Genomic DNA, 13,831 nt, shown 5'->3' on the forward strand with positions numbered 1-13,831 from the left:
ATTAAGATGTAAATGGTAAGAGTTTTTCTATTTACTCACGTTTGTATATGCTTAGTCCTTAGCCTCATGAACCTTGATGACATCTGGCTGTGACTCCTTTGGACCAGAAATGCCGGATGGGTCCTGAGCGAGCATGATGAGGACGCGGATACCGATTGTAGCCTGCTTCATTGGGATGTGGCCGACAGCCTGTGTGACGAACTGCTTTGTAACATCACCGGACTTGACCATGTAGCCCTCTTTATACTTGGATGTAGAAGCACGAGCACCACGGAGCTTGCCGGAGATAGCGACTTCGCAGCCACGAGCGCCAGCATCCATAACGAAACGGATGATGGAGTAGGCAGCACGACGAGCTGGGATACGAGCGATAAGCTTGTAGCGGAGTGACTCGAGCTGGTTGAGAGCGGAGAGACCCTTGCGCTGGATACGGTCGATAAAGATCTCAAGGGAGTCTTCCTTAAGGCGCCAACGCTTCTGGATCATCATGCGGACTTCCTGGAGACGGCGGCCGTGGTTGTCAACGAATTCCTTTGTGTTGGCAGCCTTGATGATGATTTCTGTGCGTGTTGGTGTTTGGCGAACTTCGCAGCCACCATAGCCTTCTTTTGTGAGTTCACGTGTAAGGAGCTCATTGAGTTCGGCGTAGAAGAGGCCTGTTTCGATAATGCGGCGGACTTTAGTGCAGCGCTGAGCCTTCATAAAGTTCAAAAAGGCAGAGCAAACCGCAAAAATCTCACAATTTAAAATTTGTCACTTTTACCGACCACGCTCTTGGATAAAAAAGTTTTTTAATGCAATAATTTGAAATACAATTTCAACTAGATTCCATATTTGTGATTACAAATTTCCAAAAATATTTCGAAATTCTAAAATTGAACTCAAAAAAAATTTGATATTTCCATCAAATTTTCAATTTTAAAACTTTTTTGGAGATTTTTCGCGGGAATAATATGGGTAGATATCTTTATTTTTTGATAGTAAAAACTGTATTCCATAAAATATGTTTTTTAAACCAATTTTAATTGATTTATATATCAAAAATGTAATAAAAGTGAATAATATGATCATAAAATCCAATACCACAGTTCATACGCCAATTCTTGTTAGATAGAGAAACAAAAGAGCTAGATCTAAATTAATTTTCAACATTTGGGATTAAATTTTAATTGATTTTCGTGGTTTCTGATAAAAATACTCTAGCTTTTAAGCCAGGAGAGGATATTAAAGATACAGTTAATGCCTAATATCTAAATTAAGTTTATAGTAAATACAAAGCAATAAGAAAACAAACAAATTTTATTTAGTTTATAAAGATAATGTTAATTCTTATGAGTCTTAACATACAGATCGTTATTTCTTGGATTGAGGTCCTCTTAATGATTGACAGAAGTCAACAAGAACAATTCTGTTATCAATAACAGCTCGTTGCATTTTCTTGTAAGCGTTTTCTGCTTCAACAGCCTTTGAAAATTCGATGAAGCCGTAGCAAAGAGATTGGCCTGTTTTCTTGTCTTTCAACAAGTCAACTCTTGTTACTGTTCCGAATTTGGAGAAAACGATTCGTAAACCATCTTCTGTCGTTCTTGGATGCAGTTTGCATATGAATAATGTTGTATCAGGTGGTCTGGCATCTGCATCAGGTATATCTCCAAGCATTTCCAAGATTTCAGCGTTATGCTGCGTTTTCAATTTTTCGATTTTTTCAAGACTTTTTTCTGGATCAATGTCTTCAAGAATTTCATCATATTCGAGCCTATTAGTTTCTTTGACTACTCCATATGGTACAAAGCGAGTTTTAAGAGCTTCAAAACCAGGCGGGTCTTCAAAAGGATCATATAAAATTTTAGTACCTAGTATTCTAATATTTTTATATGGTCTGTAGGTTTCATCGACAAATTCTTCAGAAATTGACTTAATTAATTCAAAATTTTCAGATATTCTCCCGAAAATTGTTCGGATTGAGTCAAAACGCGAAAGATCGCGACCTAAAGTAATAAAAAACTCAGATGTATTCTGGTCTTTAGCTGAATTGGATGTACTAATGAAACCTGCTGTTGAATGAGATAATTTATTGTTGATTTCATCGCGAATATACATTGTGTTGTTGTTTGTTAGTAACTGGTATACTGTTGTGCCTCCAGGATTTTGTAAATTTCCTATTCTTAGATAAAAATCTTTCATGATTTCTAAAACCAAGGAATTATTGAAGTAATTTATCTTCGCAAGCTTGAGCATATTAAATCCTTGCATTGGCGCTGTTTTAAGGAATAGATCGACAACAAAAGTTCCTCGAGATGTTATAAAAGCAATCGACATTCAAAAATTAATTAGTTTGACATGCCGCATTAATGTTTACATTGTGTCTCATATATAGAACCTTCATAATTATCAAATATATTAATAAAATTGAAGACAATAAGAATACAATAACGTGGAAAAAGCAAGATCAAGAAAAAAATTACTATCAAATATTTTATAATATCTGTTAAAATGCATAACCACAAGTATCTTTCTTCAAAATATTACGATTTCAAAACAATTGTGCTTTGAAAAGAAAAATTGAATGTTGAAATCACCAGATTTAGAAACAGATGTGAATCAATATTTTATATACTTTCTAAATAATCTCGTTTGTCAAAAAAACAGCGGGTTTTTCAAAAAAATGGGTCAAGGCTTTAGCAACGACATCAGTGCAGGCGAGCCTTCTTCCGGGCAGAAAGCTCTCACTATATTTACGATGTCTGACGGCGTGCTGAGTCCTATTCCAGCAGTAGTTTTTTTTCGAAACCCTTCTAGTTTTATGAGCGATCCAATAATTCTAATGGAACCTCCAAATCGAGAAATACCTCGAAAAGGAGAATACATATATCCTAAAGTAAGCTATGTTGAAACAGTTAGGCATTTACATCAATATTTTCGAACGTCTGTGATTAATTCGACAGATAATATAAAAATTTGGATCTTCACTCCAATATCACAAAACTCAGACGAACGAAACGAAATGATGCATATCGTTAAATCAATTAAATTTCATATTTATTCTTCAAATGTAGTAATCGCACTAGAATCAATATTCTCAGAATCCGTTCTTCCCAAATCAATATCAGAAGCCTTTAAGAGAACTCCAGCGGCTGCTAGAACCCGAGAATTATTAAATTTCCAGGGGTTACGATACGCCCCAATTCAACTTTCTTTAGATACGAATTCTCAAGAATCATATACGCCACCCTCTTCTCCGCTCTTCGGATCTAGTGTATTTAAAGATACTGTCGATTTCGTGATGGACGGATTATACATTTCAGGCGAAATGTGTTCATCCGATTTAAAGCTATTACAGAATTTCCAAATAACACATATTGTGAATATGAATGCAAAACAATCTCCTACGAGCTTCCCAGACAAATTTATTTATTTCAACGTTCACATTATCGATTCAGTCTTCGAAACACTTACGGATGAGTTCTGGGAAGCTGTCAAGTTTACTGACGAAGCTATCAAGTCCGGCGGAAAAGTTTTGGTTCATTGCCGCAAAGGAATTTCGCGTTCTGCTGCTTTATGCTTTGCATTCCTTCTAAGATATCGTGGATACCAACCAGATGATGCAATAAAGCTTATACAGAAAGCGAGACCAATGATTTCGATAAATGATGGCTTTATGAAGCAAATTCTTGAATATCATAAGAAATTCCCTACGAAATAGGAATTATCAGATTATATCTTGTTGTTTGTAAATGCGCTTGTTTGTTTTGTTTTTGACTTTTCGTTCATTTTTTTCCCGACTCGTTTTCGATTCTATCTCATAATATCTTTGATGTTTATTACAACATTCTATTCTCAAATCATGTTTTTAGATATTAAAAAGATGAAGAAAAAATGAAATATTTTATATTGTTTTAATAACTAACAAAATCATATAATTTACAAAACAAAAAACCAAAGAATATTATTATTTTCTATGTTTCTGAACGAAAACAAGGAAATCTTGTAAGAATTGTGGGCGAGCATTTCCTTTTGTAATCCAATGGCCGCCATCGTAGTTGTTGACGGTCATTTTAGAAATGTTCGCGATCTGAGATTTGAAAACTTCGAGTTGTTTCGGATTTAAGAAGGAATCTTTTTCTCCAAACGCAAACAATGTTGGAATGCTAGGTAAATCTTGTATGTTTTGTCTGCACTTGGTTATTTCATCCATAGCTGATAAATAAAAGTGAGGAGTCATATAAGGCATATATAAAGAGCAACGATTACAAGTTGCTTCAAAATATAGAGGTGTATCGGATAAATAAGAAACTCCAGGATCATAAATCAGTGATGGAGCAATAGAATTCAGTAACATCAAGAAAACTGTTGTATATAAGCCAGGTTGCACTTTCTGCCATGAACATATCCATGGTGATTCAAGTATAATTCCATTAACGGACTTTTTAAGTTTTTCTTTTTCGCGTAGCATGAGAGAAATTATTGATAAAGCTCCTGCATTAATGCCGAATAAAAATAGTGGTAAATTATTATTTTCTGATTTTGCCAAATCAATTACTTTGAGTGTTTCATCAACAATATCGCTAATTGACAGATATAAAATTTTACCTTTGGAACGTCCGTGTCCAAGATGGTCGCAAGCATATACAATCGCACCATGTGATGTCAATACATCGAAAACATCGTGATCTATTGATCCAAAGCAACCAATATCGTGGACATATACAACAATAAATTCCGGAGGTAAATCAAGAGCTACCCATTTGCAGCCTGTTAAAGTTTCGTCACGACAAGGTATTGAAAATGATTCTCCTTCAAAAGCAAATGAAAAAGATGCTTCTGATAATTCCATATTTTATATTTTTATTTGGGGTCTATATCCAAAAAATAAAGAGGGGGAAGTGAAATTTAATAGTGAAATGAATTTTGAAACTTGTGCTGCCGTTATTGATGTTCTTGAGGCCGCACTTACATCACCAATCGGTTTAGCGCTCGAAAATCAACAGAACTCACTTAATTGTAGACTTCCATTTTCAGAAAAATACTTTACTGTAATTGATAATTTAAATAACAATAAATACAACTCACCGGAAAGCTTTTTGAAAGAGTTTAATGAAGCTATTGACGAAACAGTAACTTCAAATAACGATGAGTCAGATTTAACACTTGCAATTCAATCATTTCAGCAGTTCGTCAATGAAGAGTTGGACAAACTGTTCAAATATGACGGAATTGCATATAGATCACATACGCAACACTACATTTCAGATATTAGGAACAATTTATCAATTATTCCAAATGATATTTCAGAATTCGCTTCTTACGTTAATTCTATGCAACATCCTAAGGAGCAACCATTAGATTATGTTTACAATGATGATAGCGATATACAGGACTACGAACCCGAGGATCATGAGTTATTATCAATTAAAAATCAATTAATGCGCTTGAAGAACGATGAAAACTTACAAGAAATTGGAAAGATGGTTAGAGCATGTGAAGAAACGGTAATTGTTGCACCAAATGGCACGATTGGCTTTGATTTATTCAAATGCAGCAAATATACCATTAAACTGATCCAAGGAATGCTTGCAACCATGTAAATGCGAGAACTACCTACAGAAGAACCACAAGTCAATAATAATGGCGCAAATAATAGTTTATGATTTAATTTTATTCTCTTGTTAGTAATAAATAATACTTTACATTGTTGTTTTTTAAACTTTAGAATATTTACAGCCAAGCAAATAAGAAAAAAAATCAGTTCAAAAAAGAAATTTTTATTAAAATATAACAATTGTTACGAAATAACAAAAAATAACATTAAATATCTGCAATATTCAGTCCAAACTTTTCAGCAACAAACTGAAATGCTGATTTGTTTTGAATAAATTTCAATTCAAATGGCCAATCAAATTTGGAAAGGATTTCTTCATATTTATCACTTTTTCCATCTTCATCAAGGATGAAAACTGAAGGAGGAACAATCAAAGCTTCAGAATTTTCCATCTTAACAATTCTTGCTTTGATATCTGTATTTCCGTAAGAGCAAAGGACATAATACAAGCGGAGAATATCAATTTGTTCATTGGCTCCGATATTATGCAAAGATGTACCCTTTAATAAATCTTTTACCGGCAAAAGGAGATTTGGAAGAATCTGATCGAACTTATCGCCATTCCAGACTGAACGAAGAACATCTGAAGCAAAACCTTTGAGAATTAAAGTATTATAAACTTCATTTTGAATTGATTCTCTGAATTTTTCAACAGATTCTGCAACATTGAATGTATGAAGTGTAAGAAATGTTCCTGATGTAGTGCGAACCTCTTCAAGTAACCTCAGAATCTTAAAATCAGTTCTTCCGGCGTCAAATGAGAATCTGACACTTCCTCCTGTAAATCCGTTTAGTTTAAGCTTCGATAAATTAGGAGACATTCTCAGATTTCCTGAAGAATTTGTCACTTTTGTAAATTCGAAAGCTCCAGGTGCGAAAATACGGAATTTATTGACATGCTTGTCACCAAGCTTTGATAAATATCCTGATTTAGGTAATGTCGTAACAGAAAAGACTTTTCCGAAGACGCTTCTCGTTGCAGCAGTAAATCTCTTGAATTCATTGATACAGCCAATGTGAATGATAGAATCGTTCTCTTTGACCATTTCACTGATGTATTTCGCGTCATCTGCGTTTATAGTATCGCAGTGTCTGTTGGAAAATAAAAATAATTTGAAAGGTGTTTCATTTGAGATTTTACATGCGCATTTGAATATATCGTAGTAGTCATATACGTTCAAGAGTTTTGCTGGGATTAATGCAAACGCTGATGAAATTGACGGAATAACAACATTTTTGAGAGTTTCGCGATCAAAAGAATGACTAATTGTCGTTGTAATTTCTGAAGAATGGGTATACGTCTCAAAAACAACTAATCCATTGACGATTGTAATAAAAACAATTCGATCTGAAACTAATATTAAACTTATTGTGTCTTTATCTGTTGTATTGTTATACAGATCGTATAACAACACATTTAATGCAGATAATGGAACTGTTATATCGAATACGAAAACTATTAAATTTCTTTCACGAGATTTTACATCAAATTTGAAAGTCTTATTGGCAAATGTTGCTTGAGGATGGCAGAGTGGACAATCTTCTCTCTTGCCATCTTCAAGAGGGAACATTAAACATTTGCAATTTCTGCAACGCTTTGGTTTTTTGATCTCAATAATATCTCCAGATGGTTCTTCTGACTGTTGAACACATCCAAATATATCAGTGCAATCTGCTGGAGGTAGTAATTTATGAGAAAATGCAACCGTCATAATATAAAAAGTGACTTTTTTTGATTTATTTTTATGGAACGAAATCTCATGAAATTTGGGATTCATTTTTTTTATCTATCTGTACTAATAAACCTGTCTGAATGATAAGGAACTCTATATCTCTGTATTTCATTGAATATATTAATTGATTTCAGATGATAGCACAAATCGGCAAATTCAACTATTTGATAACAAACGATGAAGCAATGGTTGGAACACACCTTGACTCAAAAAGTATAAATGGCTCTTATGATTGCAATGCTTATATTGATAAAACAAATACATATTTCAATGTAATTATACCAGCAACTATCACATACAATAATAAATTCTATTTGGTTAAAAAGATAGGATCACATGCATTTCGTCATTCACATATGAGCGCAATAAAAATAGGAAGATTTGTTGAAGAAATAGGATTCGTTGCATTAGATTACTGCAGACAATTGAAAACAGTAGAATTTGATAAATATTCGTCATTAACAACAATTGGAGCAAGTTTTGGTGTTGATTCATTAATAGAATCAATTGTTTTTCCTCCAAATCTCAATTATATTTCAGATGATCTTTTTGTTACTAATAAGGTATTGAAATATATATGGTTTGGAGGTGATTTCATTAGTATTTGTACATCAAAATTGTCTTCATTTCCGAATATTAATATCTTTGTTCTGCCAAATTTCAAAAATACTTCTTTTTGTGATCACTATGTAACCATTGTAGGGGAATTCCCAGCTGATTTTATACCAACATGTAAAATTTATAATAATTACAATGCTTTTCGTTTGTCATACACACACATAGCTGTATTTATTCTTATATAAATAAATAGAAATTGTTGCACCACAAAATAAGATATTTTTTAATATCACATTTTGAAATTTACTGAAATGAATATATATTATATATTTGGGGTATAAGCCAGTTTGAATGAATATTAAAATCAACATATTCTAATTAAATATTCGAATAATTACAAAGAATCATGATATCATAAATGATGAGAGAAGTTTGTAAAACAAAATGATGTGAATATATGAAAAGGAGATTTAAAAACTTATTTTAGCAGAAATTCTCTAATTACAACATCTTTCAATGGAAACAATTCAATTTTTTTTGAAAAATTTTGACATTTTGTTTCAAAAATGCTTTTCAGACTTATCTCAACGATATATGCTTACATTCATGAACCATACATATCACTCTTGTCAAGATTCTTCTGCTATTGGTTTAAAGAACGAGATAGGGACTCCTATATAGATCCCAAATTTTGCCAAATAATTTATTTATATCAACATGGAAGCATTTGTGGCCCTTTCTACAGGCTCAATTTATCAGAGAACATCATTGAGTATTTAAAATCTATATATATTCCAGAGGAAGATAGATTCAATGGACTTCATTTAAATTCAATAAAAAGTTTAATAGCATTCACAAAAGGAATTAATCTTTATGAAGAAGATTTCGACTATGTTGCGAGACTGGCAGTTAAAGTATTTCTTAGGGAGATTGAAAAAAAGAGTCAAACTTATACCATACACACTATTAGTATGGTTGGTTTTGTAGTTGAAGAGCTAGTATTAAAATTTCTTAAGAAACCAGAGATGAACACACCAGACGAAATAATTTCATACTTGTTAGAATTTTCCAAAGCAGCAGAGCGAATTCCATGGTTTACGGTTGAATTCGGTTCAAAATTTTGTACAAAATACTTCAAACAAACAAAATTTAGATATGACGAGATCAACTGTTCAAATAATCCATTAAGAAAATACTTTGAACTTGTGGATGAACTTGCCAAAGACAAATATTATCCCAGACTTTGGCCTCACTATTGCTTAAAACGCAATAAAGATGGTGTACTTGTTCCTCCAACAGAAATATATTGACATTTGTCACTCAAAATTATGGATATCATCGCTATCAAAATTTATTGAATCAATCATCATTTATTATAATAAATTTTGAAAGAGTAAATTGGTGAATTTATTGCTCCAAGGGTCATATATGCAATAATTTATAACTATAATCTCCTAAACCATTTTGAGTGCGGGACAAATTTGCCAAGTGTCACTTTTCAATAACCTTAAATTACGCTTTTCTCATTTTTTAAAAAATAACCTTAAATTATATTTGAAGAAATTATGTCTATGATATATGTTTTATGCTAGAATCTTGGAGTTTTCATGCACTACACAAGAGCTCCAAGGTTCCAAGAGTGAATGCTCAATAGCAATTATAGAGATGTACCTTTTCAAAATGACTTTTACTGATTAAATTTAATCAATAGAAGACATTTTGAAAAGGTACCTCTACAATTAGATATACAAGAGATTCAAAGCTTCATTTCAGATAGATTTGAAACTTTGAAACTCTTGGTAGATTTTGAGTGAATGCTGACAATCATCTTTGAGAAGGTTTTCTTAAAGAAAACCTTCTCAAAGAGGTTTCTCAGGAGCCCTGAGGCTCCCTTTCGTAATGATTGGGAGCCTTGGGGCTCCTGAGACGAAGAATGGCTTCGCCGAATCTTTGATCAGCAGAGGCCAAATGAAAAGGCCTCTGCTGATGGATTCTCAGGAGCCCTGAGGCTCCCTTTCGTAATGATTGGGAGCCTTGGGGCTCCTGAGACGAAGAATGGCTTCGCCGAATCTTTGATCAGCAGAGGCCAAATGAAAAGGCCTCTGCTGATGGATTCTCAGGAGCCCTGAGGCTCCCTTTCGTAATGATTGGGAGCCTTGGGGCTCCTGAGACGAAGAATGGCTTCGCCGAATCTTTGATCAGCAGAGGCCAAATGAAAAGGCCTCTGCTGATGGATTCTCAGGAGCCCTGAGGCTCCCTTTCGTAATGATTGGGAGCCTTGGAGCTCCTGAGACGAAGAATGGCTTCGCCGAATCTTTGATCAGCAGAGGCCAAATGAAAAGGCCTCTGCTGATGGATTCTCAGGAGCCCTGAGGCTCCCTTTCGTAATGATTGGGAGCCTTGGGGCTCCTGAGACGAAGAATGGCTTCGCCGAATCTTTGATCAGCAGAGGCCAAATGAAAAGGCCTCTGCTGATGGATTCTCAGGAGCCCTGAGGCTCCCTTTCGTAATGATTGGGAGCCTTGGGGCTCCTGAGACGAAGAATGGCTTCGCCGAATCTTTGATCAGCAGAGGCCAAATGAAAAGGCCTCTGCTGATGGATTCTCAGGAGCCCTGAGGCTCCCTTTCGTAATGATTGGGAGCCTTGGGGCTCCTGAGACGAAGAATGGCTTCGCCGAATCTTTGATCAGCAGAGGCCAAATGAAAAGGCCTCTGCTGATGGATTCTCAGGAGCCCTGAGGCTCCCTTTCGTAATGATTGAGAGCCTTGGGGCTCCTGCAGCAGAGTATCGCTCCGCTCCATTAATTTTTTTTAAAAAAAGTGCCGTGTGGCAAATTTGTCCTGTTCCCAACCATTTTTACCAGCATGATCAAGCTTGTAAACTTAGGGTAATTATTAAAAACATAATTTTGAAATGGCTTAAAACATGGAAACAAACACCAGAATTTATTCTCATGTTTTTGTCAGAATTTTTAGTAACTATTATATTTTCACAAGATTTTAAATTCATTTTCAATTAACTTTCTTTAAAAGAGTTTAGTCTACCTCGTATCTATAATACTAGAATGACAAGCATTATCCCCATTGCTAATAAATAATGGGCAATTCTTTAAAAAGGAAGCTCGTGAAAGCTTATTAGAAGAATGTGAGCCATTATTAATCTTAAAAAGAAAAGATAAAAGTCTAAATGTTCCTACTATAATCGGCTAAACGACAATAACGAATTTAGGACGTGGAGAATTCTTTGTTTATAAATGAATTTTGTGCAAAGTAAGTTTCTCATCTGATATTACAATTATCAAACTTTTAATCGTTATTTCACGGTCGATTTTTTTCTGTTAATGGAAATATATCATAAAGTGTTTCTAAAGCTTTTAAAGCTGTCAAAATCGAAGGAGGAAATTTAGAGAAATTTGGTTCAATGATACCAATTGTGATGTATTGGAATCAAAAAGAAATCAAGTCCAGAAAAATTGAAATTGATGGATATCAAAAAAAAGACTTTTCATTTTAAATAAAGCACATTATAACATAATTTTTTATGCAATAAAATAAAAGGTGACCAAACTATTTTTTGAAAGTCCGCCATAACTTTAATGGTACTATTTCAGCGTGTACAATGAATACAAAAATTCTAAGAGTGCCACATAAAATAGTACTTTAGACTTGAGTTAATGCTACCAAGCAAATGTTAAAAAGATGACTTTAGTGTTTTGATAATCAAAGATTAAAATCATTATTGTCTAAATCAATAATCATAACGACAGAAGTTAATGTTTTTCCATAAGTGCTTTAAATCCACTTTTAAAAGTATACCTCAAAAATCAAAATATCAAAAAAAATTGGCCGATAGGTTTGGCTTTAATTTTTGTCTGCTTTTATGATTTGATATGGATGTTATAATTTTAAAAGTTGAGCCAAATTCACCAATAGATTTTTGAGATTTGCAAATACTCAATAATTTTCAGCGTGTTATCTTTTATTAAAAGAACTATTTGGTTTCAGTATCATATAAATTGATATTTACTTTCTATTTGAACCTTCATTTAGCTAATGATTTAATAATACAGATTTCATCTAGTCCTTATAAGAGAATTTTGAATTTGTTATAATAAAAAAACAAACAGATATAGCTTACACTTCTATAATAAAGATACCTTTTATAGAAATCAGTATGAAATGTGTTTTTTGACACGTAAAGCTCTCAATTCATTATAACATGTTTGTCGATTTTTATATATTTTTCGCTTTCATTATCTATGATATTAAAAATTATGTCATCAGAATGTGAAATAATTAAACAAATGCCCTACGGGAAGTATTTTAAAAATTGATTGTAATTATAGTTAGATTAACCATCATCACTTGCAAACTAAAAAAAAAAAAAAAAAAAAAAAAAAAAAAAAAAAAAAGGGAGTGGGGCTTCCAGGCACTTCGTGCCTTCTAGCCCTGAAGATGTTTTGTCACTTTTCTGTCACTTTTCAGGGTAAAAACATTTTTATTATATATATAAAATGAATTTTACAAAACCACCGTTACCCTTCTTTGGAAATAAGAGTAGATGTAAAGATATTCTATTGAGAGAACTTAAGAAACTACCGAATGGTCTAACATTTGTAGATTTGTTCGGTGGAAGTTTCTATATATCTCATTTGTGCCATACCGTATTCCCAAACTCAAAGATTATATGCAATGACTTCGACAACTATATGAACCGTCTCAAACATATACCAGACACAAACAAAATATTGAGTGAGTTGAAAGAAAAGACCTATAGGCAAGATGGAACGTATACCATTAGATAAGAAAAATACTGTCAGAGAGGTTTTGAAAAAAGCAGAGTATATTGACTGGGATAGTATATCTTCTAGACTATTGTATAGTGGTTCTATAAGAGTTCATGACATTGAAACACTTATGTCAAAAGTTTTATATCTTAACTATACAAAGGTTTTCAAAGAGAACATAGAAAAATATACTGAGGGTATAGAGTTTGTGAGATGTCGTTGGACAGAGTTGTATGAAAAATATAAAAACAAGGAAAATGTTTTCTTTATAGTAGACCCACCGTTCTATAACACATACGATTTTCAATACCAAGTAGACTGGACTTTGAGAGACTCTTTAGAAACTTTAGACGTTTTACATAACCATCCATGCTTTTACTTTACATCCGATAAAAGTGGTTTGGAAAGTGTCATGAGATGGTTAGAGGACATACATGACTATGAGTTTATATATGACAAGATAGAATATGAGAGAGGTCCTATAAACCGGAAAAAGTGTCATAACAAAGAAATTTTACTAGTAAGTAAATGTGGTTTGAAATCGGATTGTTGGTTTTAGGGTAGAAGGGTATATCTAACCTCTTTTCTAACCTCTTTTCTACCCTCTTGAATTTTCATGAAATTTACACCAAAAATATATTTTAGGGTAGAAGGGTATATCTAACCTCTTTTCTAACCTCTTTTCTACCCTCTTGAATTTTCATGAAATTTACACCAAAATATATTTTAGGGTAGAAGGGTATATCTAACCTCTTTTCTAACCTCTTTTCTACCCTCTTGAATTTTCATGAAATTTACACCAAAAATATACTACTAGGGTCATTTACGAAGAAATTTCAACAAAGTCTTTACGAAGAAATCTCAACAAAGTCTTTACGATGAAGTCTTGACAAAGTCTTTACGAAGAAGTCTTAACAAAGTCTTTACGAAGAAGTCTTAACAAAGTCTTTACGAAGAAATTCATGAAAATTCAAGAGGGTAGAAAAGAGGGTAGAAAAAGAGGTTAGATATACCCTTCTACCCTAAAATATATTTTTGGGTCATTTACACTCATTACGAAGAAGTCTTAACAAAGTCTTTACGAAGAAGTCATAACAAAGAAATTTTTATGTAAGTAAATGTGGTTTGAAATAGACTACTTGTTTTAGGTTTTT

The 13,831-nt window shown here is 33.3% G+C and overlaps 6 protein-coding genes and 1 pseudogene across 7 annotated transcripts, besides 5 other annotated features; 3 read left to right on the plus strand and 4 right to left on the minus strand.

The window, feature by feature from the left end:
* Positions 1-8: 8 nt before the first annotated feature.
* Positions 9-735, minus strand: TVAGG3_0040320 (Chain D Ribosomal Protein S3; the record flags this gene model as incomplete). The annotated part of the gene is made up of 1 exon (XM_001323973.2): positions 52-702. The coding sequence occupies one exon, from the start codon at positions 700-702 to the stop codon at positions 52-54; it is 651 nt and encodes a 216-aa protein (XP_001324008.1).
* A 508-nt stretch (positions 736-1,243) lies between these two features.
* On the minus strand, positions 1,244-2,547 carry TVAGG3_0040330 (peptidyl-prolyl cis-trans isomerase protein; the record flags this gene model as incomplete). The annotated part of the gene is made up of 1 exon (XM_001323974.1): positions 1,354-2,319. One exon carries the CDS (start codon positions 2,317-2,319, stop codon positions 1,354-1,356), a length of 966 nt encoding a protein of 321 aa, XP_001324009.1.
* Positions 2,548-2,665: 118 nt separating this feature from the next.
* On the plus strand, positions 2,666-3,848 carry TVAGG3_0040340 (protein tyrosine/serine/threonine phosphatase protein; the record flags this gene model as incomplete). Its single annotated transcript, XM_001323975.1, has 1 exon — positions 2,666-3,703. One exon carries the CDS (start codon positions 2,666-2,668, stop codon positions 3,701-3,703), a length of 1,038 nt encoding a protein of 345 aa, XP_001324010.1.
* A 101-nt stretch (positions 3,849-3,949) lies between these two features.
* On the minus strand, positions 3,950-4,834 carry TVAGG3_0040350 (acylglycerol lipase protein; the record flags this gene model as incomplete). Its single annotated transcript, XM_001323976.1, has 1 exon — positions 3,950-4,834. One exon carries the CDS (start codon positions 4,832-4,834, stop codon positions 3,950-3,952), a length of 885 nt encoding a protein of 294 aa, XP_001324011.1.
* Positions 4,835-4,901: 67 nt separating this feature from the next.
* On the plus strand, positions 4,902-5,585 carry TVAGG3_0040360 (ANC1 homology domain (AHD) family; the record flags this gene model as incomplete). The annotated part of the gene is made up of 1 exon (XM_001323977.1): positions 4,902-5,585. One exon carries the CDS (start codon positions 4,902-4,904, stop codon positions 5,583-5,585), a length of 684 nt encoding a protein of 227 aa, XP_001324012.1.
* A 220-nt stretch (positions 5,586-5,805) lies between these two features.
* Positions 5,806-7,311, minus strand: TVAGG3_0040370 (uncharacterized protein; the record flags this gene model as incomplete). The annotated part of the gene is made up of 1 exon (XM_001323978.1): positions 5,806-7,311. One exon carries the CDS (start codon positions 7,309-7,311, stop codon positions 5,806-5,808), a length of 1,506 nt encoding a protein of 501 aa, XP_001324013.1.
* A 2,045-nt stretch (positions 7,312-9,356) lies between these two features.
* Positions 9,357-9,385: a terminal%2Cinverted (terminal inverted repeat of MuDR-4N1_TV transposon ID:TVAGG3_0040380).
* Positions 9,357-10,739: a mobile genetic element.
* Positions 10,706-10,739: a terminal%2Cinverted (terminal inverted repeat of MuDR-4N1_TV transposon ID:TVAGG3_0040380).
* Positions 10,740-12,272: 1,533 nt separating this feature from the next.
* Positions 12,273-12,354: a terminal%2Cinverted (terminal inverted repeat of Maverick-3 transposon ID:TVAGG3_0040390).
* Positions 12,273-13,831: part of a mobile genetic element that runs on past the window's edge.
* On the plus strand, positions 12,600-13,221 carry TVAGG3_0040400 (annotated as a pseudogene). The gene has a single exon. A coding segment is annotated over exon 1 (622 nt).

This window comes from Trichomonas vaginalis, chromosome IV (genome assembly GCF_026262505.1).
Source record: "Trichomonas vaginalis G3 chromosome IV, whole genome shotgun sequence".
Classification (NCBI taxonomy): domain Eukaryota; phylum Parabasalia; order Trichomonadida; family Trichomonadidae; genus Trichomonas; species Trichomonas vaginalis.